At 44.3% G+C, this 23795-nt stretch overlaps 1 protein-coding gene across 1 annotated transcript in view; it reads right to left on the bottom strand.

The window, feature by feature from the left end:
• The window catches only part of rapgef2b (Rap guanine nucleotide exchange factor 2b), a 74499-nt gene extending 62644 nt beyond the window's left edge, over positions 1-11855 (bottom strand). Inside the window, 1 exon segment of the mRNA XM_079351522.1 lies at positions 11104-11855. Within this exon segment, the coding sequence (XP_079207648.1) occupies positions 11104-11172 (69 nt within the window). The 5' untranslated portion in view covers positions 11173-11855.
• Positions 11856-23795: the final 11940 nt, after the last annotated feature.

The following is a 23795-nucleotide window of genomic DNA, read 5'->3' as shown; positions in this document are numbered from 1 at the left end:
GTGCACTTTAGTTAAAAGAGCTATACTCCCAGTACAGCCACTGAATAATTGGTGTGATTTTAACTGTTTTTGACAAGCAGAAGCTGGCTGTAACAGGGAGTCATTGTGTCGGCTCCGCACTGCTCTTAATGGTGGATTCAAAGCGCTGGATCCTATAGAGAGGCATGCATGAATGGCCTGCATGTTTCCCTCCAATTATAATCAAATACAGTCTTCATTTAGCCCAATAATAACACCGCCGCAGGCAGGCGGACACAAAGCGGCGAGCGGTGAGACAAAGACGACACGTTAAAGCGCTGTCCCATATATTTCATTTACAACATGACGACACGTTCAGGACAGAGTCACGCCGGAAGACAACTTTTCATGATGTAAATCATCCGAGCGGTTAGTCAAACTTCTCAGGAACGGTCGTCTCACTGAGTCATTTCGTCAGCTCACTTGTGAGTTTTCCTAAATTATTCGGAGACAAAACTATCATCTCCAAACTCAAACATGGCAGCAACAATCAGAGCGACGGAGAAATGTTTTTATTTCAACTGCTTTCAGTTCAGAAGAAATGTGACTTTAATAACAAAGTTAAAGGTATTAAAGTGACGCTGTGCAGGGTCGTTGCATGCTCTACAAATAAAAGTGAATGAACTCAAATGCTCTTTTTTTTTTGTCCAAAATCCGTCCAAGTTCTTTTTTAAGCCGCAGGAAGAAACCCGAGATTATTAACATATTAAAAAGCAGAAACCAGGAGTTTAGACTTTCACCTAAAAATAAAACAGATCAGCGCAGAATTAACTGAGAGATGATTAACCTAAATAACTCTCACAGCTGTTAACTGTGCAAAATGTTCCACATGAATACAGCAGAGATCCAGTCTCTCTCTCTGTGTGTGAATGTGTGTGTGTGTGTGTGTGTGTGTGTGTGTGTGTGTGTGTGTGTGAGTCCTGACTGTCTCCAGTGAGGGAGAAGCTGGAGTCCTGCTGGCTGTGTTGTTGTCAGAGCTGTGTTTACATGGACGGGACGGCCGGCTCCTCCTCCTTGTGTATAAAAGCTGAGTCATTCTGTGTCCATTCATGTTCAATTGGAAGCTACGAGCTAACTAATGAGCGCTAACATTAGCATGCTAACACATCGACGCAGGTGACAGCAGCTGGAGCTTCATAACGTTTAATTACGACGGGTTCGATTTGATAACTCCTCCGTGTGATCGTGAGTAGAGAGAAACTGGAGGAGGGCGAAGGCTTCAGTACGGAGGAGGCGTGGCCTAACGGTCGACACCTACTGGATCAAAACGTTGCACGTCAGGTTTGCTGTTTTTTTTTTTTTTTATTCAAGCGTTGGGTTTTTAAAACTTCAGATCGTGGACAGACAGTCATGTTATTATAATATTACGAGTTCATTAAACTACGATAGAGATTTTAGAGGGTCAAGTCGGAGAAATAACTCCCCCCCCGTCCTCTCGCTGTGTGGTTGAGTGGATATCTGGATCCATCACATGAAGCACATGCAGGAAACGCACAGAGCTTTAACAGGAAACGAACTTTACAAGATCATTAGAATTCTTTCATTGTGACTCATGTTGCAGTTCTTGACAGCGGCCGACTCTTTGCCCGTTGTGTGTCCTTGTACAGTTGGAGCAGCGGTCCTTATTCTTCCTCAGGACTGTGCAGCCTTTTCTTTTGAGTGTTTGCCCACTAACAACAGAGGAGCGAGCCAAACGCTGCTCAATCACAAATCTGCAAATACTGCCACACACACACACACACACACACACACACACACACACACACACACACACACACACACACACACACACACACACACACACACACACACACACACACACACACACACACACACACACACACACACACACACACACACACACACACACACACACACACACACACACACACACACACACCTCTCCGAAGAACTGCTCATGTGACGTTATGTTAGACGCTTGGCTCTTTTCACTTGAAGGAGAAGATGTGCATACTAATGGTGGCAGGAATGATTCATGGCGAGGGGTCGAGCTCAGCAGGGACGCTTTAAGTGCAGAGGAAATAAAGCAGCATATGGGAAAGCGTCTGGCCGAGGTCGAGCGAGGCAAAGTGTCAATTAGCCGGGTCAAGGTCTGGAGGCGCCGATGAACGAATGCAGTTTAATAAATAATGCCGAGGTGGAAGTGACATCACCGCGTTCAGAGGGGAACGAGTGCTCGCGTGGTGCGAGGAAAAAAAAAGAAAAAAAAAAGCAAACCACAATGTCAACAGAGTGAAATAAAAGTCGTCTGGGCAGAGCGGGGTATGTTGCATCACGGCAATAAAAAACGCTTCCACAAAATGTGTCCCAGAGGAAGAAGCCTTCAAAAATCTGGGCACACACACACACGCACACACACACACACACACACACACACACACAAGCTCAGACTGAGTCCTGATAATCTCAAACTGGCACCAACAAGCGATCTGGACCCGGACAGAAAAATGTAAATCGGTGGCTCGGGTTGAAGGGAAGATCGGATAATTATCCCCTTCTTCTTCTTCTTCTTCTTCTTCTTCTTCTTCTCTTTCTTCTTCTTCTCCTTCTCCTTCTTCTTCTTCTCCTTCTTCTTCTTCTTCTTTGCAAAGGCAGGAAGCGTGGAGAAAGTGTCAAACATTCCAGTGAGAATCAGATTACGATGAGGCCTCGGGTAATGATGGGACATTTTTCCCCTGATGGGCAGCGAAAGGAAACTGAGGGCTGCAGAGTTGGGAACGTGACCAACCACAGGTTAGACAAACCCCGAGGGACCAATTACAAAGATAAGGTTTCCACAGGACAGATCCTCTACAGCACCGAGCGCCACCGAGCACGGAGAGTGGAACAACATTATTCCTAATCAGTGATTTAAAAACATCATTTCGAGGGTTTTGTTTCCTTTTTGGGCTGGTTTTTTTTTTGGGCTGTCCGGCGTGCGTCACAAGTGGAGGACTGCTGCTGCAGCACTTTTCACTCCTGACTACAGCAGCCATTAGCACAGACAGCTGTTTTTCGCTCATGCTCGCGTTGTAATCAATCACCTCTTTTAGCTCACATGGCCGACTCATTAGCTGCCTACTACCAGCACAGCTGTCTGTAAAGCACAGTGTGCAGGAGGCTTGACGGGCAGCGTTAGCATCAGGAGCCCACACATCCAGCGAGGAGCGCAGCCCGACGCTCGAGAGACATCAGGTCAAAGACGTAACGTTGTCTGCGCTGCATGTTTGTTTACACGGGGAAGAGGGAGGACTTCCTCCTCTAACGGACGCACAGTTTGAAAGGAGATTAACTTCAGCGCTTTTAATCTGATCGGTTTGAAGAGGCTGCACAAAGAGATGAGAATCAAAAAACCACGCAGCCGCTCTGAGGCCTGCGGGCTTATCTTACAAACTTACACGCTGACCTGAAACTCTCAACAGGAGTGAGTCATGGAAAGTCTTTTAAGGATGCTTCCAGGAAGGGTGCAAAGACCAGTAATACGCTGCTTAACTTTCTAAATATGGTGCCAGGTTGTTTATCAGAAACCTGAAACGGAGAGAAAAAAAAATGGCGTGATCTTATATTGAAAGGCTGCGTTGATGCTGTGGGAGCGCAGGTCTGCTGTACGAGTCGCTCAGCCTCCGTCCAGTCCTGATGGACGAGTCCGACCTGGTGTTCTGAACACAGCGGGTCCAGCGTGTAGACACGCAGAGCTCGCTGTGTTAGCGGCGCGACCTCCTAGCAGCAGGATGAAGAGGAGGCACAGAAGAAAGCCTTCCTCAAACTCTGTGCGGGTTCAAAAAAATGTATGTTGAAAGAAAGTAAGGTTTGAAAAATCAGAACTGAATCCTCCGACGAGCTGTCACCACAAATCCTCTGAAATCACTTCTGAAAACTCATTTTTATAGACTTGCTTTTATGTGATCTACTAATCTCTCCTTTTCATTTCATGACTTTTTTATCTTTCTCCTCTTATTTGTTTTTAGCCCGTCCTGCACTTATTTCACTGCTCTGAGTATTTTACTTCCTCTCCTGCCGTCTTACTCATCTCACCTTCTCTTCTTTTATCCTCGTTCTACCTGTGATGGGACGTCACCCCCCCCCCCCCCTCCCCCCCAGTCTTATTTTTAGTCCTTTTCTTTAGCACTGTGTCAGCAGTTGTTTTTAAAGGTGCTATATAAATAAAGATATTATTATGTGCACGAGCCGTCATATCATGGTCGGTATGAGTGTTACACGTCATGTGTCACGGTGTAGATTCACAGGAAGTCTCCCCGTGATGAATATTTGAAAGCTTTCAGTGCAGCAGCTGAAACTGACTCCAGCCGCTGCACGTGCACTCACACGCCGAGCTGTAATGCTAATGAAGCTAGCTGTAATGCTTCCACATCCGAGGAGGGATTACTAAAGGTTAAAAAGTGTGATAGTAAACAGAAGAAGAAGAAAAAGGGGGAAGCAAGGGGAAGATGAATGGAGCGCTCTGGGATCAGCCGTGCGCTCTGCCAAACACGGACTGCAGCAGAGACAAACTCGTTTGAACCCACGCAAGAGCGAGAATCTAACCCACGTCCCGCTAAATTATTAAACTCATCTGCACACACACACACACACACACACACACACACAAGTCTCAGGATGAAAATCTCCCAAAACAAAAGCATTAAATTGGAGTTTATGCGCCGCTCCCGGCACGTTCGAAATCTCCCGTCCTGATCTCAACCCTGTTTCTCCACCAGCGAGCGTCTCTCTGCGCCATTGTTCCAAAAACACTGTAAACAAGTATCAGCCGCACTGGAACCCGTGTTCTGGGATTTACAGATCTCTAATCTGACAAATTAATCTGATCCACTCCATGTCTGAGCAGTTTAGCAGCAGGGAGGATTAGAGAGCAGAGCGAGGCCGTACGCACGGCGAGGCTAAAGGGCAACTTCACTCAAAGACGTCTGCTGCTTGTTTACATCAACAACATGACAACCTGTGCAGACACAAAAGGTGTCACCTATAAAAGGAAGGGGGGGGGGGGGGTTTGTTCAGCACCACAGCCTACACTGAACTTTAAAAAAAAAAAAAAAAAAAAAAAGCACAGAAGAGCGTCTCCTGTCTCGACCGCCGGCGTCACTTTTTCCAAATGCAGGAATTTCCAGAATCCCATTTAGGGATGAGGCTCTTTAATGACGGCCACAGCTCGTATAGCGTAACTCAATAGCAGTCATGGACATAATGCACGTCAGGGAACAGTTTATTCTCTAAGCTCCCACAGCAGCCAAGTGGGTCTCAGTGGGCTCGGTTATGTAAAGACTGTGGTCGCTCGGTGGCATGAGCTCTGCTGCCTTCCTGCTGCGAAGGCCAGAGGAATTTGTGGAGCCTCGACTCCGGAGCTGCTTTTCTTTTTGCTTTCAAAATACCTCGAGGAATGTGAACATAAAGAACCGAAACATGCCTTCGACATCACCGTGTGTGTGTGTGTGTGTGTGTGATTCAGAGCACCGAGTGACCCTGAGAGCAACGTCCCTGATGGGGGGGGGGGGGGGGGGGGGGGGCAACCTGAGGAATGTACGCAGTCAATGAAATCTATATACAGCGAGCGAAGCAGCCGGCGCTGCTCGTTAAGGATCCAGTCTGCGTCACAACTTCACACCCAGACGTGAAATCTGTCCAAACCAAAAACAAGCATCTTTTCTTTTCTCGTCACAGAGTCGGAGGAAGTGTCAGAGCGATGGATGTCATGACCCGGAGTGACGCCTCGCCTCGCCGCGGAGAGAAGCAGCTTCAGAGTCAAACTGGGTCACGTCTCGTCACACGTTTCACAGACGGCGTTTCTTCGCCTTCCTCTCCCGTCCTCCATTGTTTGTCTCTCACAGGAACCTCCTGAGGAAGTATCCACCTTAAACACCATCACGAGCGCTTTTTAGGATGTGCTCAGAGTTCGGCTAACCGCAGCATGGCTTCATGTGGCGTGTGATTTACACCGCCGTTTCAATCTGGTGATGACTGAAATGATTGAGCTGCATTCAAAGTAAATGCTGGTAAAAGGCTGATAAAGGATTTGAAGGGTCGAAACATTTAAATTCTGACTGGAGTTTTTTTTTTTGGGGGGGGGTGAATATGTCAAATATTTCATCAAGTTTTTGAAAACATTTCTGTCTGTTGTTTTGCATTTGATAAACCAACTAACCTCGGACTGTAGAAATTCTCTGCGGTTCTCAACTGGTGGGTCGGGACCCAAAGGTGGGTCGTGGAGACATTTTCCCGTCTGTGAAGAACTTCTTAAAACAGGTTTCTTTTCTTCAGTTTCTTGATTCTGCAACATGTTTCGCACCGACTGCTGATTGGTCAAAAACAAATATCAGAACCGTGGGTCTTGATTTTCCACAGAGGCGTTGGTGGCGGGTCCTAAAGGCTCGAGGAGTTGAGAACCACTGCTCTAGAAACCCAAAACTCAACGTAGTTCTTCAAAGTACTTCTAAGTGCTTCTCGGCCTCACGGCGCGGCGGCAGGCGGCGGCGTCTCTGCAGACCTTCAGTATCATGAAAACAAGAAACAACCAAGTTGTTCCTTCCTGTTTTAAAAAGCTCAGAACGTTTGCAGAACTTCCATCTGACGCACAAACAGAGTTCAGAGCTCTCCGACGCCGGCTGACACGTTCGAGCTTCACCTCGTTTCTGCGTGTTTTTAAAGGTCCGTCTGAGCCGAGCGTTCAGACGCCGCTCTTCTTCATTATTAGATTCGAGGGAGAACCAGGCGCACGGAGCTGCACAAACATCCAGGCTGAGTCCAGCAGACGGAAAGCTCTCTGGAATGTGCAGCGTTCTGGCCGCCGTTCAACGATGATATCAGACGTTTATCTGCGCAATTAAACTGTAAAACAGCCATAAATGTCACGGCGTGCAGTAAAGAGCTGATGTTTATGATTTAAGACTCGAGCTCATCAGCTGCTGCTCCCTCTGCAGCCATAACGCTGAACAATCCATACTCTGAATGGACACATCAATACGGCTCCTGGCTCCACTGAGCAGCGCTCTGCTTTACAGCCGCCATCATCATCATCATCATCATCATCAAAAAAATATATATACTGAAATCGCTGATTGTGAATTTAAAGTATGATTCAAGTGAGCCAATCAGGACCTGCGCTCGTTTCTTCCCTCCAGGAACGCGTCGCAGTGAGCGACCGCTGCAGCAACAACAACAACAACAAAGTGACATCACTCGACTTCCAGAGCGCGAGCAAAACGCCACAACAAGCAGCCGAGACCACGTTTACAGGATGGGGGGGGGGGGGGGGTCATGTGTTCACACGTGTCTGTAGGGCTGCAAAACAACAGCCAGGATGGTGACATGAAAAGAGCGTGGCAGAGGAAGGCGGGATGCTGAGAGACGGGGCAGCTCTGTGCTCAGCACGCCGTTTCCTCTGCTGCTCGTCTCCTCGTCCAGACCGATGAGTTAAGACTGCTTCAAATCAAATCATGTTGGATAACAGAAGTGGATCAGTGGAGCAGAAATCTCAGGGTTCTTGGTCCCGGATCAGAAAGGCTGAAGCGTCTCCTCACTCTGCGTCTCCTCGACCTGCCTTTCAAAATAAAAACTGTTTTCTTTGAATTATCACAGAAAACAAGTCGCTCTTGACCGGCTCTGTTACCCCTGACCCGTCCCGTTTGTGGACCTTTCTAAGATGTCGTGGCGGCTCCAGACAAAGAGCTTGTTTACTCTTCTGAACATTTGCTGTTTTAGCTCCACAGGTAAGCTCGGTGCTGTTTGAATGAGGCCAGCTGAAGATTCAGACCGCTCACGCTATAAGTCAGCGAGGTCACGAGATCCCTGCTCTCTTCCTCCTGAAGATGAGGAAACTATGGAAAGTAGGCGGCTTGTCCCTCCAGCGATCAGGCTCACGACGGCCTCCGACTGTTTGTGTGTTTGCTGCCTTTAGTTTTACCACCTGCGTCTGCTCCTGGACGACTTCTGGATTCTTTCTGTCCTTCACTGCTGAAAGTGAAACGACCAGATTGAAGGTTCAAGTGAGGAGACGCTTCGTAGACTCTCTATCTCGAGGGGAGAAGACAGATCCAAAGAGCTCAAAGAGTACACAGCCTGGTCTGGACAGCTAAAGATAACACACACACACACACACACACACACACACACACACACACACACACACACACACACACACACACACACACACACACACACACACACACACACACACACACACACACACACACACACACACACACACACACACACACACACACACACACACACACACACACACACACACACACACACACACACACGAGCTTCATATCAGCTGATGAAGCAGCACAGGCGCTCATCGTTACAGATGGACTGGAATAAAACGGGAGCGTTGATTCAAAGACGGGACAAAGGTGAGACAGACGTCATGTTAACCTTCAGCTGTGGACTCTTACACGACTGTATGACATCCTCCAATGAGAACATGCTAGCAAGGAGCCGTCCCCGTCTATAAACCTGATCATGTGTCTGAAAGTGAAAAAAGACGAGGACGAGCGGCTGTTTAAAGACCCCGTGAACCTTTTCTGACTTCACTCAGTCTCCATGAAAATCAGCCGTCAGGAGGACATCCAAACACAGCCCAGGTCCAATTAAAAGCCAGCAACATTTTAAGGAAGTGACTGAACACAAGGTGCTGACAGCGACCTCACATGTTAGTCTCCCTTTAGTTTAATCTTCACTTTAAGACGTGAGCTGAGAAATCAAATCGTGTTTTCTGAATTCAAAAAAAAATGTGCAGCTGTGTCATCCTCCGCCATCATCACGCCGGCTCCTTCCACTTACAGAGCGGGCGAAGCGGCTGTGAACGCTGCCTGTCAAGTGGTCCGTTATTGAGCCTGTCATGTGACAATGGGGGTGAGGCTCAGGGTCAAATCCCGCCCGTGGTCAGTCCTGAGCTAAAGAGACAGATCCCTGTAGCCGTTAGCTAATCCTGACAGAGGGCGACACGCCGCCTGCAGCATTAAGATCAACAGTGTGAAAAGAGCGCCCACACATTCCCGTGACACTCAGTCAAACCATCGAGCTCGACGTCAAAGGGGATCTGTTTCTGTGGAAGAACCTCGGGCTCTTCTGTTTCCGGACATCCTGTTGAGACATCCCACCTCTCTGAATCACAGTGATTGAGTCGCCGCACGTCCACGGGCCGAAGACAAACCAGACGGGATTTTTTAGCTAAACCTCCTTTCGGGATCATTTTTATGCAAGGCTCGGTATCTTTTTAAAAATCAGACTATTTTTCCAGCTCAGAAATGCCTGAAGCTTAATCCCCGGCCCCGCCTCGCGTATTCCTGTCAGGGCTGGAAAGTATTCACACGTTAATATGACACTGCCGATGTAAATTCTTTGGTGGGATGGAGCAGGATGAGACAGGATACATCACAGCTTTAAAATAAAAAAACTCAACAACGACAAACATCGAAAAAAGAAGAAAAAAAAAACTGATTTCCTGATTATCTTTATTTGCAAATTAGCAGCGAGGATCTTTCTTTATGACCTCGAGCTGAACAAACGATGTGGATAAGCCCATCATCCCAGGAGTTTCATTGGTCAGAATGTTCTGAGAGAAGAAGAAAGAGCTCGCCGCAGACTTGAAACAAGCTAAAGACACCGACGGCACGTTCGTCCAGTGAGGACAAAACTTCTCATGTCCAGTCCACTGAGTCACTGCTACTGATGCCAAGGAGCCCATTCTGCATCCCACTCTTTGTTTCCACAACCACGACAGCATCTGTCACTTGCACAAATTATAGCTTCCATAAAGCCGTAAAGACAGAGAGCCCACTGCAGCTAACAAGCAGTCAATGACTCTGTAATTGTTTCCTCAATGTCAGATGGACGAGCAGAAAGCCTGTGCCACTAACTCCAGCCTCCCTGGTTTTAAGTGGTGGCCTATTGATTGTCCGTGTGTGTGTGTGTGTGTGTGTGTGTGTGTGTGTGTGTGTGTGTGTGTGCGTGTGCGTGTGCGTGTGTGTGGAGCAGCATCCATTTGCAGTGGAACCATGCAGCGCTCCAAAGAAAGGAGCAGGACGGACCGGACCGTCTTCACAGCCTGAATGGATTGATGGTGTGTGCATGTGCACGTGCACGGCTGCTAGAGTCTGAGAGCCGTGCACGTTTTGAGGGTGCACGTGCACGGCTTCGGCGTTAATAAGGAGCATGTTCACACCTCCCTGCTGCAGGTATCACTGGGAGAACACCTAGCTACAAAAAAAAACAATAACAGAGAAGAGATCTGCTAATCAGCGTTTAGAGGACATGATGTCAAAAGTCTGTCCACGTGTCCTCAAAGTGTTGATGGTAAAGATAGAGATAGATAAACATGCAATGATCAACATCACCAGCTCTGAGAAGTGCCGACTGATGAAGTGAAAGATGAAGTTGTTAAGCAACATCTTGAAATCCCAAGCTGTGTATCTGTATCAGGATGATCTGATTTGATCCCTGCAGATGAGCAGATGTCACGTGCAAACAACAAACATGATGTCTCACTGTGATTTCCACCTTTTCAGATATCCAAACAGAGGGAGACATGTAAAGTAGCACAGCGCCGATCAGTCATGGTGAGCCCTCATAAGAAAGAGTAAACCCAGATCTGAGGAGGGGGGGGTGAGGGCTAGTAGGCTACAAGCTATCGGCTAGGTAAGGACTAGCAGCACTACTAGCCTCTTGGTCTTTTTTTGCACCTCGTTGTTTTATCTCTGTTTGCAAAAAAGTCGTTCTTTTACCCACGTCCAGAAAATGCATTCACCTCAAGTGCAAAAAAAACCCAAACAAAACCGTGAGGCTCCTCGTGAGGCTAGTCTGCCACCAAGGCTGCAGCTCCTGTTATGTTAAGTAGCCTTGATCATCTGAGCTGATAGAGGGCTTAGCGGGATGTAGCCTCACGAAGCACTGGGACGAGGCTGCATGATGGCAACAGTTGCAATGTACTGATAAACACACACACACACACTGTTGCAGTTTGAGGTGTGTTGCATTGTAAATGTGTCTCTACAGAGCGGAAATAATCACGTTCAAACAAAGATGCATGTCAGTAGTTGATCATAAAGGATTTTTTTTTCTTCTGACCTGTTGCGTCCTTTCAGCCGGATTCATCATCACAGCCTGCCGAAAGCTGTTATCCACATAAGACGCCATTGTTTGGGTCTGCAGGATGTTGAGTGTCTTCTTCCTGAATAATGCGTTTATTAGAATCCAGAGGTGCTGATAGAAACAAAACAAAACAAAAAAAAAAACAAAAACAAAAAAGCTCCCCCTCTTCTCTTCTCCCCTCCTGCTGTCTTCGCTTTATTCAGGGCGCACGAGCTCCGGAGCTCGAGGACAAGCTGGGAGTGCCCGGAGCCAGGCCACGACTGGAGCCAGACAGCCGAGCAGTCTCCCTCTTTCTCTCTCTCTTTCTCTCCCCCTCTCTCTGTCTCTCTCTCTCCCTGAGTCTGTTGAAACTTTTCTGTGTAAAGATGTGGCTCAAACTGTCTCACTCGACTTGTTTCCTCAGAGTGAAAAATCTCCTTTTACGCAAGCCAGCCTTCATCACAGCCATTCCTCCTCGAGTCTGCAGCGATCTGCAAGCGACGGTGGAAAAACAACAGAAATCCCAGACAGGAAACAAATAAAGTCAAAGCAAAAAGGTTATCCTGTCAACAACAAGCCGACGTCCATGATGAGAGGAAGACACGGAGACAGTCACTGAGAAAAAAGTCCCTATGTGAACATTTTGGGTTTAGCTGTGTCTTAAAGTGGAGACAGGTCTGTTGTGTGCCACCATGGTGACTGACACAGCAGCACGGTGAAGTTACCCGGATCCATCAGGCTGCACTTCTGGGAAAGGATTTTCAAAATAAGAGTCGCGGTGGAGCGACGTTTGAACAACAAAAGAGACAATGGGAGAGAAAGAGGAGCAGTTTGATCAGGGAGGGGTCTGCGGCAATTTTATCCTCAGCTGTTATTGCACCTAATGTGTCATTCTGTCTGCAACGATTGACCCTTATAATGCAAAAACCATCAAACACTGTCTACATGCAAAATGTCACAGAACAATGGGCTTCTTTTCAATACACAAAGAGGAGACACCTAAGAATGTCTGTCACCTGGAAAATGTCTGATTAGGCTTCAGGACCACACAGAAGCTCCATAATGTGCCACTCACAGTGACATGATATCGTATTTTCACATGATTTATTTACATTGGTTTACATACCTAATCTTCTGGGTATTTTTTAATTTATTAATTTAATGCACTTAAAACAAACACAAATAGATAGAATGGGGGGAAAGGACAGTGTGATTATTTAATGCAAAAAAAGGACAAGCCAAATAAACCCAAAGGGGCTTGTCGACTGGCTCTCCTAACGGGTAACAATTAATTAAATAGCTGTAGTGCGTTTATTGCCTTAATTAACCCTTTTATAACGTCGTCAGCTGTGATAGGCTGTGTTACTTTGATGGACTTCCTGTCCACATGTTATTGCGCATGTGTGACTTGACAGAGAGACAGTCACAAGGGGCGGCTCATGGGCGAGTCCATTGGACCAAAAAAAAAGTAGAAAAATGGGAGAGGGGTGCCATGTGGTAAAGTAAAGCTCTGATGCCATCTAGTGGCATAATAAGGTACTGCAGATGTTGTCGGATAATACGTAATAGTGATAGGCTGTGTTACAGAGCGGTTATTCTTATGTGAAATAAATACGGCAGCTGGGAAGTGCAAAACAAAGTTTTTATTTTCTGTCATTTAACAAAAAAAACCCAGCAAGTAGCAAATAAATCAAAGACAGGTGTGCAGCTACAGAAATAAACAATCAACCAAATTTTACGTGATTTAATTAAAAGTGCAAAAAGTAAAAGGTTATATTTATATAGAAATAAACCATAGACACAAGATGGCAAACATAATGGACTGTGGGAATATTTACCTCTCCAAAATTCCCTCCTTTTAAAAACTCAACAAACTTAGACCAGACATCCTGAAATCCCTGATTGTCAAGAGTTTGTGCAATTTGAAAAACATTTTTAAACAGAATCACAAAATCAAAATGTACAAGAGTCAAAAGGTGACAAGTGACAAAAGGCTAATGACATTACAAATGCACATGGTAATTGCAATGTTTAAACAGGACAGAATATATTACATATATTCGGCAGTAGCTCAGTCTGTAGGGACTTGGGTTGGGAACCGGAGGGTCGCCGGTTCAAGTCCCGGCACGGACCAAGTCCGGAAACTGGTCTGGTAACTGGAGAGGTGCCAGTCCATTTCCTGAGCACTGCCGAGGTGCCCCTGAGCAAGGCACCGAACCCCAAAAACTGCTCTGGAGCGCTCGCTGTGGGCAGCCCCCTCACTCCGAGACCTCTCCATTAATGCAGGTCACTAGAACCCTGTTTGTGCATGAGTGTGTATCTCGGCCTATGTGTGTGTTAGACAGAGTGTAAAAACTGAATTTCCCCTCGTGGGATTAATAAAGTGTAAATTATAATTATTATTATATATATATATTAGATTAGTTTACATGTTGAGCTTTTGGGGACTCAGATTCTACTTTGATACACATTGACTATTGTACATCAAAATATTTTATTTATTGTTACACATCAAATATATCTTGCCAGTCACCTGCTGCTCCACAAACTTGAGTGCACTATTCTCTCTCAACCAGGAAGTGTGAAACAGAGCTGAACCCAGCCTTGGGTTCATATAATTAATGGCGAGGTGTCAAGAGGAAGGCGCCATGTTTGGTAGAAGTGGAGGGATGTTTAGATTGTTGAGATTATAAATGTTATTTAAAAAGCAGTTTTAGTATTTTAGTATCAGTATTTACTTGACTGAAATGTATTTTGACACGCTTTAGCTTTATTGCAGATAGTTTGTGTTGTTTGTAGAACTGATCATCTTGTGCTGTTTAAAGAGAGAAAATTGATTGAAGTTATTACCAGTTCTTGTGGCTGAATTTGCATAATTTATGTTTTATGCTATTTTAGTTATTTTGTAGAAATGTAATTCATTGTTTGTGTGTATGTGATTACATTCATGCATTTATTTATTGAAAGAATAAATCAGAAGTTACTCAGTACTTGAGTAGTTTTTTTCACTGAATACTTTCTTACTACTAAATTATTATTTGAATGACTACTTTTACTTTTTCTTGAGTCATATTATTCTAAAGTAACTATACTCTTACTTGAGTTACATTTCTGGCGACTCTACCCACCTCTGTTGGAGAGACAGGTGAAGAGAGTCTTGCTCCTGTGAAGTTCTACATGCTAAGTAAAATACAGTCTAATTTAATAAAATAAAGTGAATTAATTATCTGAACTATGTAAAATATTATATTTGTGGAGAATATGTACTTTGAAAGGTCTTGTTTATTGCCATGAACTAAATGGCTACAGTAACATTGACAAGCTAATGTTAGCTAGCTGAATCTTGTAGTTAGCTAACTATTAAAATCATTACGCTATCATTGAACACAAATAACTTTTAAACCTTTTAGCAATGATAGTAAAGGTTTTTCTCTCCACTGCACCTTCCAAGCATTAAGGCCATCATATGTACCTCTCACTTTAGGCCACAGGTACGTGTGATGCATTTATTGACATATATTTGTGTTGTAATTTGGCTTTGTGCACAACATTTGTGTCTTTTTTTTTTCTCTCAGAAGATGGGTGGATTGAAAAAGGGGAATCACTGAGGCCATTGTCAGAAACCCGTCTGAGATCCTTCATGAAACCAATGAAATGCAGTTTAAAGTTTATCACATGGAGGGTGAGATCATGGGAGCTTCAATTTCAACCTGACAGTGATCCAAGCCAAGTGCATCATTTTCAGACTTAAAGAGGAATTTAAAGTGCTGAACATCAGCTTTTCAAGTGTATTGTTTGCTTGTAAGTAAACAGTGGTTGCCTGCTGTTTAAAAACGAATTGAAACACTGATTTAATCTTGTGTTAATTTGACTCTAAAAAGTTTGGAGCTATATAAACCCTGAAAAAGTGTTGAAATCAACTCTGTGGGAGTTAATTCAACACTGGGCTTTTACGCTGAAGCTTCTTATGTCTTTGTGGCGGCACGGAAAAGGGTCAACCATGGAGCTACAGTGCAGGGAGGACGACAAAGGACAGCTAAAAACCAGCCCAACAGAGGGCAGCAGCCAGTGCAGGTAAGTCTCTTGTGTGTGAGGGCCCATCAGCTAGCAGACCCACAAAAAGTTAACTTTAAGGTCCTACTAAATACATGTTCCCACATGTCCAAGTTGTTCTCCTCTGTGATTGTGAATTGTTTTAGTCTCTTCAATTTTCTATTTTGATATTTCTTGTTTCGTTATGCTGCTTTAGGTGTTGTGTAAAGCACTTTGAATTGCCTTGTTGTTGAAATGTGCTTTACAAAAAAAAACTAGCTTTGCAAAAACTTGTCCTCGCATTAAAAGTGACTGTTCTATTAAAATGAAATACATTGAAGTTGATGGAACCATGCTTCGGGCCTTGTTTGACCCTGGGAGTGTTTAAACGCTGGTATACAGGAAGTTTGTTTCTCTTTTCCAGGAAGCAAAGGAGCAGGCAATCATATGTGACAAGTGTGTCTTATAAATTGCATCATCTATGGCCGAGAACCGTCGACCCAGGACAGAAACTCCTGGTGTTCCTACCTGGTGATGGAAGTGTGCTGGATGAAGAAGTGGATGAGAGATACTTCACTCTCTAGTGACCTGGTAGTCCATGATCTCAGATGGCAAACTGCTTCAGGTAAGATCTGTCTGTCATTCAGAAGGTGCAAAGATGAGAGGTGTAAAAAAAAATGAAGTTACAGGATCCCTGAGCGGCTGCTGGTCTCACTGAGGAGCGAGGTTGACCTGATGCTGTCCCTGGGGTTCGAGGTTTTAAAGAGCGAGTGGTGTAACCCAGTTCTACCATAAGGTTCTGCGCTGATTTCAGGTACCCTAATTCATCTCATCCTCTTGATTTAAAGTTATGTTAAATGGACATCTTTTATATGCCTAGTTATTAAAATTTGGTTTTCTATTTTTAGGTCAAATAAAACCCCATCTTTTCTTTAAACTTCGTCTTGTGTTACGAGAACGAATGGCGTGTCGGGGATGCTCATTCTCGTAACACACTTTGGAAACAAATTGTATTATTGGATCTATTTGTGTCAATTTATGTTCAATGTGATGTGTGCTAACATTAACCTGCTTACAATGCATAACATGGCATTTTGCTATTCAATCAAAGGACTCTCTTTCAACCACCTGCTCTAAATGGTGCTTAATTCCAGCGTGTTCAAATGTATTGATCAGTGTGTGAATGTGAGTGGATTGGGGTTTTGGAGGTGTGTAGCTGGAGGAGAGCTGAGACTAAAGAATAGCGGAGGTGTTGCTTCAAAGAGGCTTTGCAGAAGAACAGGTACTTACTTTTATTTGGATGCATTTCTCTTTTTTCCATTTAACTTTTTTTAAGTATAATTTTTTTTTCTCTTTCTCACAGACTCGGTAAACAGAAGACGGAGAGGATGGACTTTTATAATAACGGGGTTGGTTGACGATTGCATCTGTGATAATTGATGGTGTGTAAGACATGTGTCACAATAAACAAAAAATACAAAAATTATTTTCTGGAATATTAAGTGTCTCATGAAACATGTTGATCCCACTAACATTGAAGAGCCACTATAGGACTGTTAACAAGCACGGATGAATACACACTTTTATCTAGCCTTATAAAGCAACTGCTCTGTTAAAACAAGTAAATGTCTTTAAATCTTTATATTTGTTTAAATATTTTAAAAGCAACTGGGGGTTTGTTGACCAACAAGGAACAAATATTAAAGCAAGAAAATGATGGTCGTGTGTATTTTACATAATACGTGGCCTTTAAGTTAAAACACTGTATATCCTGTTTTGTGTTCTTTCTAAATACAAAAAAAAATGGTTTAATACATATAAAACAAAATAACACAATTCATATTTTATTAGCGTACTGCTCATATATTTCTCACCAGCTGCTCTTTGTTCTAGTTGCTGAAGGTCTAAACAGTCAGCAGTGTGTACCTCTCTGTATTAGTCCACTGCTCAGAAACTATCCTTCATGAAACTGATGATGGCAAAACAAGAGTTTTAATAAAGACAGTTCTTCTTACTTCTTGCTGGCCTCGGTCGAGCAGAGACGTTCTCAGCTGGGTGGCTCTTTGTGTTACCTGTGATAAACCTGCAACAAACCAGCTTTTAACTTGATCTCATTTGATCTCTTATCCTTTCAGATCAGACGACACAGCCCAAAAAATCCTTCAACTGGTGACCCCGACGTGATGTCTGATTGACAGGACGAGTCTGAAGCTAGGACCATGTGCGGTGGAGTTGGCGATTCAGGGGCCCCAACTAGAAGGTGAGCAGAAAACCTTTTGATATAAGAATTTCTGTTATTGGATTATCTAAATAAAATTCCCCTCTCTCCCGATATCTGTATCTATCCACTTTATCTCTCTCTCATAATAAAGGCAGAAAAAGCCTGAAAAAAAACAATTTAAATAAAGAGAGATTCTGAGAATATTAACTGTCGGGCCGATGGCCCTTCCAGCACAGGTAAGGATTTATTGTTTTACATGAAATGTGTTAAAGGGTGGAAGATTGACACACAAATACTGACCTCGTAGAGACTTCCCAGGGAAGACTGGAATTCGTGTAAATATCACACGGTCAGTGTCAATCATATCGGGAACAAAGGGTGGTAATAGGTAACCAGTGGGACATTCATTGTGAATTAGATATTAGGGTGTGGTCACTACGGTCCGAATTCCAAGCCCATCTGGAGGATCTAAGATTGGAGGGCCCGGACTCTCAAATTAGTGAGAGAGCCTCAAAGCTTGGCCTTCACTCCTTGATCGGTAATGAATCATCAAACGTATTGGTGAGACATTATTCGGACTGAATTGATTCACACGTGTATGATCTGTTTGACCCTCACATAAATTAATAATGGCAAGATTAATGGCCTGGATTTATACAGTGAGTAAGCCGGCAAGAACTCACTCCCAGCTTTCAAAAATCTGCAGTAACGTCGAGTGGCTACAGTGACGTAGCTTAACTGTCTTTTTAGTCAGTCCGTGATAGGCTTCCATTGAGGGCCCTTACTCGACCTCTCAGGGGCCCAGACATTTCTGTGGGCGAGCCATCCATTATCTAAAACCGCTTTTCCCTTTTGGGGTGGTGGGGGTCTGGAGCCAATCCCAGCTGTCATTGAGCGGGAGGCGGGGCTACATCCTGGGACTGTTCACCAGCCAATCACAGAGCTGACATGTACAGACAGACAACCAGCCACATTCACACCTTTCGAGTCAGCAGGTAACCTAACGAGCACGTGAGAACTTGCAAGAGGCTCCTGTCAGACTGGGATTCAAACCAGCAACCTCCTCGCTGCGAGGGAGGCCACTACCAGCTTGTCTCTTCAGAAGGAAAAACCGCTGACTCATGTTGTCGTTAATATTTAGTGAGCATGCGTGTTCTGAACAGTTCGGGGGCTGCAGTTTATTTTGGACTCTCTGCAGCAGCTTCATGTGAAGGTAAGAAAAATGGACTGTTGATTTAAAAACCTTTAACACGATCTGCCCCCCCCAGCAGGTCTGCAGCTGACGAGCGCCGGACGGTGGTTTCACGCAGCTGTCAGCTACGATAAAGGTAACTGTTCTGGGGATGGGTGAGAGGCGGGGGGGGGTCCTGTCTCAGGCTGCTGCAGGGGTGAGGGGGGAGGGGGGGCTGCCTCTCTGCTCTGGGAGTGGTCTTTCCTGTACCGGGGCTGCAGCCAGCACGGAACATAAAGCTCCCCCATTCAGCCACTCCTCTAACAAGACATAAAAGTTAACAGGTGTTTAACGTCACAAGCGTTTCAGACGAGAGTGGTAGAAATGGCCAGAGACAGGCAGCAGGGAGGGGTGCTGGATTAAAGTCTTACTGGGGTCTTACTTTCTTTTCTTTTTTTTCCAGAGCTGAAAAAGTTCTGCAAACGCTGCACGATATCAAACCGGTTATATCATCTGAAATCAACCTCAGAGTGCAGAATGTGTTTCTAAAAGAAGTTCAATGAGACGCACGTTTTTAGGGGTCAGATGGAGCAGTTGCAGGACATCCATCGAGGTTATATTTGTGAACTCATAGCCTGTGATATGATGAATCCTGAAGCGATGGAGAGGAGCAGCAGACCTGGAGCATGAGGTTCTGGAGCTGCTCGCTTTATCTGCTGCGTGCCAGTGAGGGCGAATTCTGGAAGCTGGTTTGGGCCAGAAATAAATGATAAATCACATCCGAAGTATCTACACACATGACTCAGAGTGGAAGTGGGGAGACCCCCCCCCCCCACCTCCCCCAACACACACACACACACACACTCTAACCCATCTCTGAAATGTTTTGAATAGCTTCCAGGAGACGGAGGAACTTCTCCTCGCTCGTCTCTCGGTTCCATTTACTGTGTGAAGTGTTCGCTCCCGAGGGCCCCTCCATTTAGTGCCCCTCCATTTAGTGCCCCATCGCATGCAAGGGAGATTTTTCTTTTAAAAGAGGCTTCACTTGTAACTTGGGCGTCTATAAGGTACTTAAAGCTGGCAGTAACACCCCCCCCCCCCTTCCCCCTTCCCCTTTCCTCCACTTTCCAGTGCTGAGGTTGATTAGGGGTACTATCATGAGGGATGGGATATTCAGGGAGAAATCTAGAGGAGCATTTACTGCAAATCCGTCCTGGCACTGCCCTCTCATGTCGTGTGTGTGTTATCCATCTGAACACAATTTGGCAGCTATTCTCACATGGGATGGGGGGGGGAATGCCGTGCAGCGAGCCTCCTCTTTCATACCAGCACGCAGGGGAAAAAATTCAAAACCTGTCATAAACACACCCAGGAGAGGAGGGGAAACAGAGACGTTACCACGGCAACAGGCATGTTGCTGCATCAGGCCAGATTAAAGAGGGCGGAGGAAAACGTAAGAGAGTCTAATAGGCCATTAAAGTTGATTTCTTTACTGGAAAGGTGAAGCTCACAAAGAGTCTGGGGTATATTAAAGGGGGGGATCTGTCGTAGTAGATGTAGAGGAAAAAAAGAGATGATTCTGGATTTTCCCGGCAGGACGATGAGTCAGTGAACGTCTCATTTGACCTGTTTCTCGGAGTGCTCGTCCTCACCAGCAGAGGGCGCCCTCAGGCTGAACAAAGTCCATCACACTAAATGAAACACACATTCATATCAGGGGGGTTTCTCCTTCTCTAATCAGTCAGGTGTGTCGGTGACTTTTTAAACTGGGAGTCTCTCCATGTCTCACATCTCAACAATTTAAAGAAACACGAACTCACTGACTTCAGCAGCTCGAAGTTCAATAAGTAATGAAACATGAAAGCACATGACATGTAGGAGCAGAATAAAGTGAACAGTTTGATCTATATAAAGTGTTTAGCCTTTATTCAGGGTGGACATGTTGAGATGTGGATGTTGCCTTATTGAAGGTGTATTGATCAGGTTGATATCTGAATCAGTGTGTGTCCTGTTCACATCAGATGATGCTCTGATCGTCCTCTCTCTCTGTGTGTGAAACGGGCCTGCAGCTTTGTGAATGAACGCCGTGCTGCCTGTTGACGTTTTCCTCACACTTACAGCTACTTACTGCGTGTTACTCTTCCTCACAGTGTGGTAAACACAACGCAGAATCCCCCCGCCCGCGCGCCCGCAGGCACACAGAGACTTACTGTTCGATGACTGACCAGACTGCTTTATTTACGTTTCCGTTGATTCCTACGGCAGGTCAGTTCTCAGCTGGATTTAAAAGGACAACAGTGAAGCGCGTGGAGGACAAAGAGAGAGAGAGAGCATGTGATGCAGGGTGTGTGAGACTCTCCAGACGTGTCAGCGGTTTGTGCTTTCCCCTTTTCCACTCGTGTTTTCATTTCACCAGGCCTTAATACGTCGAGGTCACGTGCAGCTGTGAGACAATGCAAGATGATTCACTGCTCTGTTTGTGTCCATACAGCCATCACACCAAGAAGAGGTGGTTTACACACGCCTTTTTTTTTTTTTAAATAGCTGTGTTTGTGTGCGCGTGCAGTGAGACCTGAGATGCTGTCAGGGTGGAGAGGTATTTTTAGTGACCACTAGATGGTATTATTTGTGCATGCAAGCCGCCTGCAGGGTGACAGCAGCAGCAGCAGCAGCAGCTCAGAGCTCTGGCTGAACAGTTTCCTTCATTACTCTCATAATGTGAGAGGAGAACATTTAAAGAGAGTTTAAGATTTAAATAAAGTGAATGAAAAGTGTTCATAATCTTGTTTTTAAATAAAGTTTTACTCTGAGATTAAAGTTAAACGAACAGCAGAAGAATAAAGCTCAATTGAACATATTAAAAAGGCAGAAATTACAAAATAAAAGTATTGATTTCAGCTTTTATTTTGTATTTTCTCGATTTGATTTGAAAGTAGTAAAAATCCGTGACGTTGAAAAATAAATCGAAAGTGGCAGATATTATAGATATTCTTTAATAATTATCACTCTTCTTCATGTGTTTCGTGAAGCAGCTTCATGAAACTTCCCGCTCAGTTCACGTCGACCTTTGATGGATGCTTCTGAGTCATCAGGAAGAAAAATAAATCAATATTATTTATTCTTTAAATCATGAAAACCAATTCAACATCCCGCTCATTTTAAAACATCAATATATTCCTAATCTGGAGAGTGAAGAGGCCAGAGACATCATGATGGAGGGGATTATAACGTAAGCACATTTAAATATTTATTTAGTTTTACATCTCTGTGATTTAAAGTCTCCTCTCATTTTAAATAAAGGAAACAAATAAAAAGAATTCAAGTGAAATCCGTTTGTGTTTCATTTTGAATGATCCTGACATTTAATGAAGGAGCTCTCATAAAAAGTGATTTGATTAAATCTGTTCAACTTTAAAATTATAAGATTAAAAAAAAAACGCTCGCGCTGAATAAGAAGATAAAAATCTCGTTTCTGCTTCTTTTCCCGTGTTTGAACAAAATAAAAAAAATAAAAGTCCTGATTTCTTGAGAGTGAAGAAACTTCATAAATTCTGAGACGAAGAGGAAATATTATTCTGGAACTTATTTGCTCTTCTAATCACGCACAGACATTTTCCGTTTTTAATTTTCTTCATTGTTTTTGCAAACACTGTCTGTCTGTCTCCCATTCAGAGTCTGTTAGTTATTTATCTCTATAAATGATGCACATACTGCACACATTTTCTTTTTAAATGTGATCTTCATCTCTCAGCAGGAGCTTCTGTTGTTTTAGAGCTTTTGTGTGTTTTTAAAACGTGCTTTAATCCTTTGCTAATTTTTTTTGAACAAAAACACAGATGAGAAAATAATTTTGTTAGTTAGCCTATCTGCAATAAAAATCATGCACATCCAGCTTCATAGCACCTTTTTGGTACATGTTTATGTTTTGAACGTTTTTGCTCAGCAGAAGATCTGCTGTCTTATCGCTTATTACGTGTTTTGCTCCAAAATGAGGAGACGAGAAAACGGCAGAGGTCACGACCCAGAGTCTGCAGCCACATGCTCGTTCACCGCTCAAACTTTATTTTGTAATTGATATTTTTTTATTTATCCATACAAACGTTGTTTCAGTTTATAAAGCGCACAGACACATGTATTTGTTGAGTTGGTTTCACAGTCACTGAGTAGAATGAAACTTGCTCCTAACCTCTTTCAAAGGTCAGATATAAAAAAAATAAAATGACTCATTAATTAGCATGTAAAATATTTCTGTTTGTGTTTTCATTTAAAAGAGGAGAAACTCAAGGTTAGAAAAAAATACTTTGAATAGTTCATTTGACGCTGCAGCACGTCTGAGAAGAAATCCTCCTGTATCAATAAATGAGGGGTAAAATATGAAACTAATAACGAGATTTAAATATGTGAGGCTTTTATTCTTTTAACATGTTCACGGCATGTATACCTGACTGACTGATCCTGCTCTCTTGTGTTCTCCCTGTTAGCTGAAACCTTGAATGAAAGAAATCAAAAAGTGATTGAAATGAGGACACACTGAGAGAGGGGGGAGCGTCACTATCAGGCTCACGAGGCCTACCTGTTCACGGAGCTGCAGGCTGCAGACGGTCTGACACAGTTTGGCACTTTGTGTAAAGAAAAAGGGAAGAATCAGTCAGAGTGTGACAGCAGGTCGTCAGTGTCCAGAGAATCGCACCAAAGCCGTCACGTTTACGCACTCCAACCAGACGCGCGGGAGGGGGGTAAAGGGTTAATTATAAAGAAAGGAGGGGTGATTAATTCTTCAAATTAATTGTCCTGGTGATGCATTTAATGCTTGCAGTGAAAATGGGACACACGACTTCCCCGTTTTCTTTTAAATTAAAACCAACTTCTTTTGTGGTGTCAGACCTTTACGCACGCGGAGACGCGCCTCTGGGTGCACCACTCATACAATCCCCTCTATGTGCGTTAAAGTCTCCAAAATCATTGATCCGAATAAATACGCAGTCACCATGACAGCTGTGTGGAGACAGCGCGCGCTGCCCTGAATCAAGATGAAGTTTCTGTTTCAATAAACGTTTGGAGTGGAAACCTGCTCTTCAGTTTGGGCTCCTGTGAAAAACTTCCATCAAACTTTTCTTCAACTTTTTTTCCCACCCGGGTGAAAGCAGCATGACGTCGTGTACAGTGGCCAATCGTGCAGGTCCTTTCCTCATCTGTGGGCCAATAGGAGGCGGCGATGAGTGCCTGTCAGTCACAGGTGAGGGTGGATGTTTAAAAAAAGAGTAG

The sequence above is a fragment of the Symphodus melops genome, assembly GCF_947650265.1.
Source record: "Symphodus melops genome assembly, chromosome: 9".
NCBI classification, from domain to species: Eukaryota; Metazoa; Chordata; class Actinopteri; order Labriformes; family Labridae; genus Symphodus; species Symphodus melops.
This window is presented reverse-complemented; position numbering and strand designations above follow the sequence as displayed.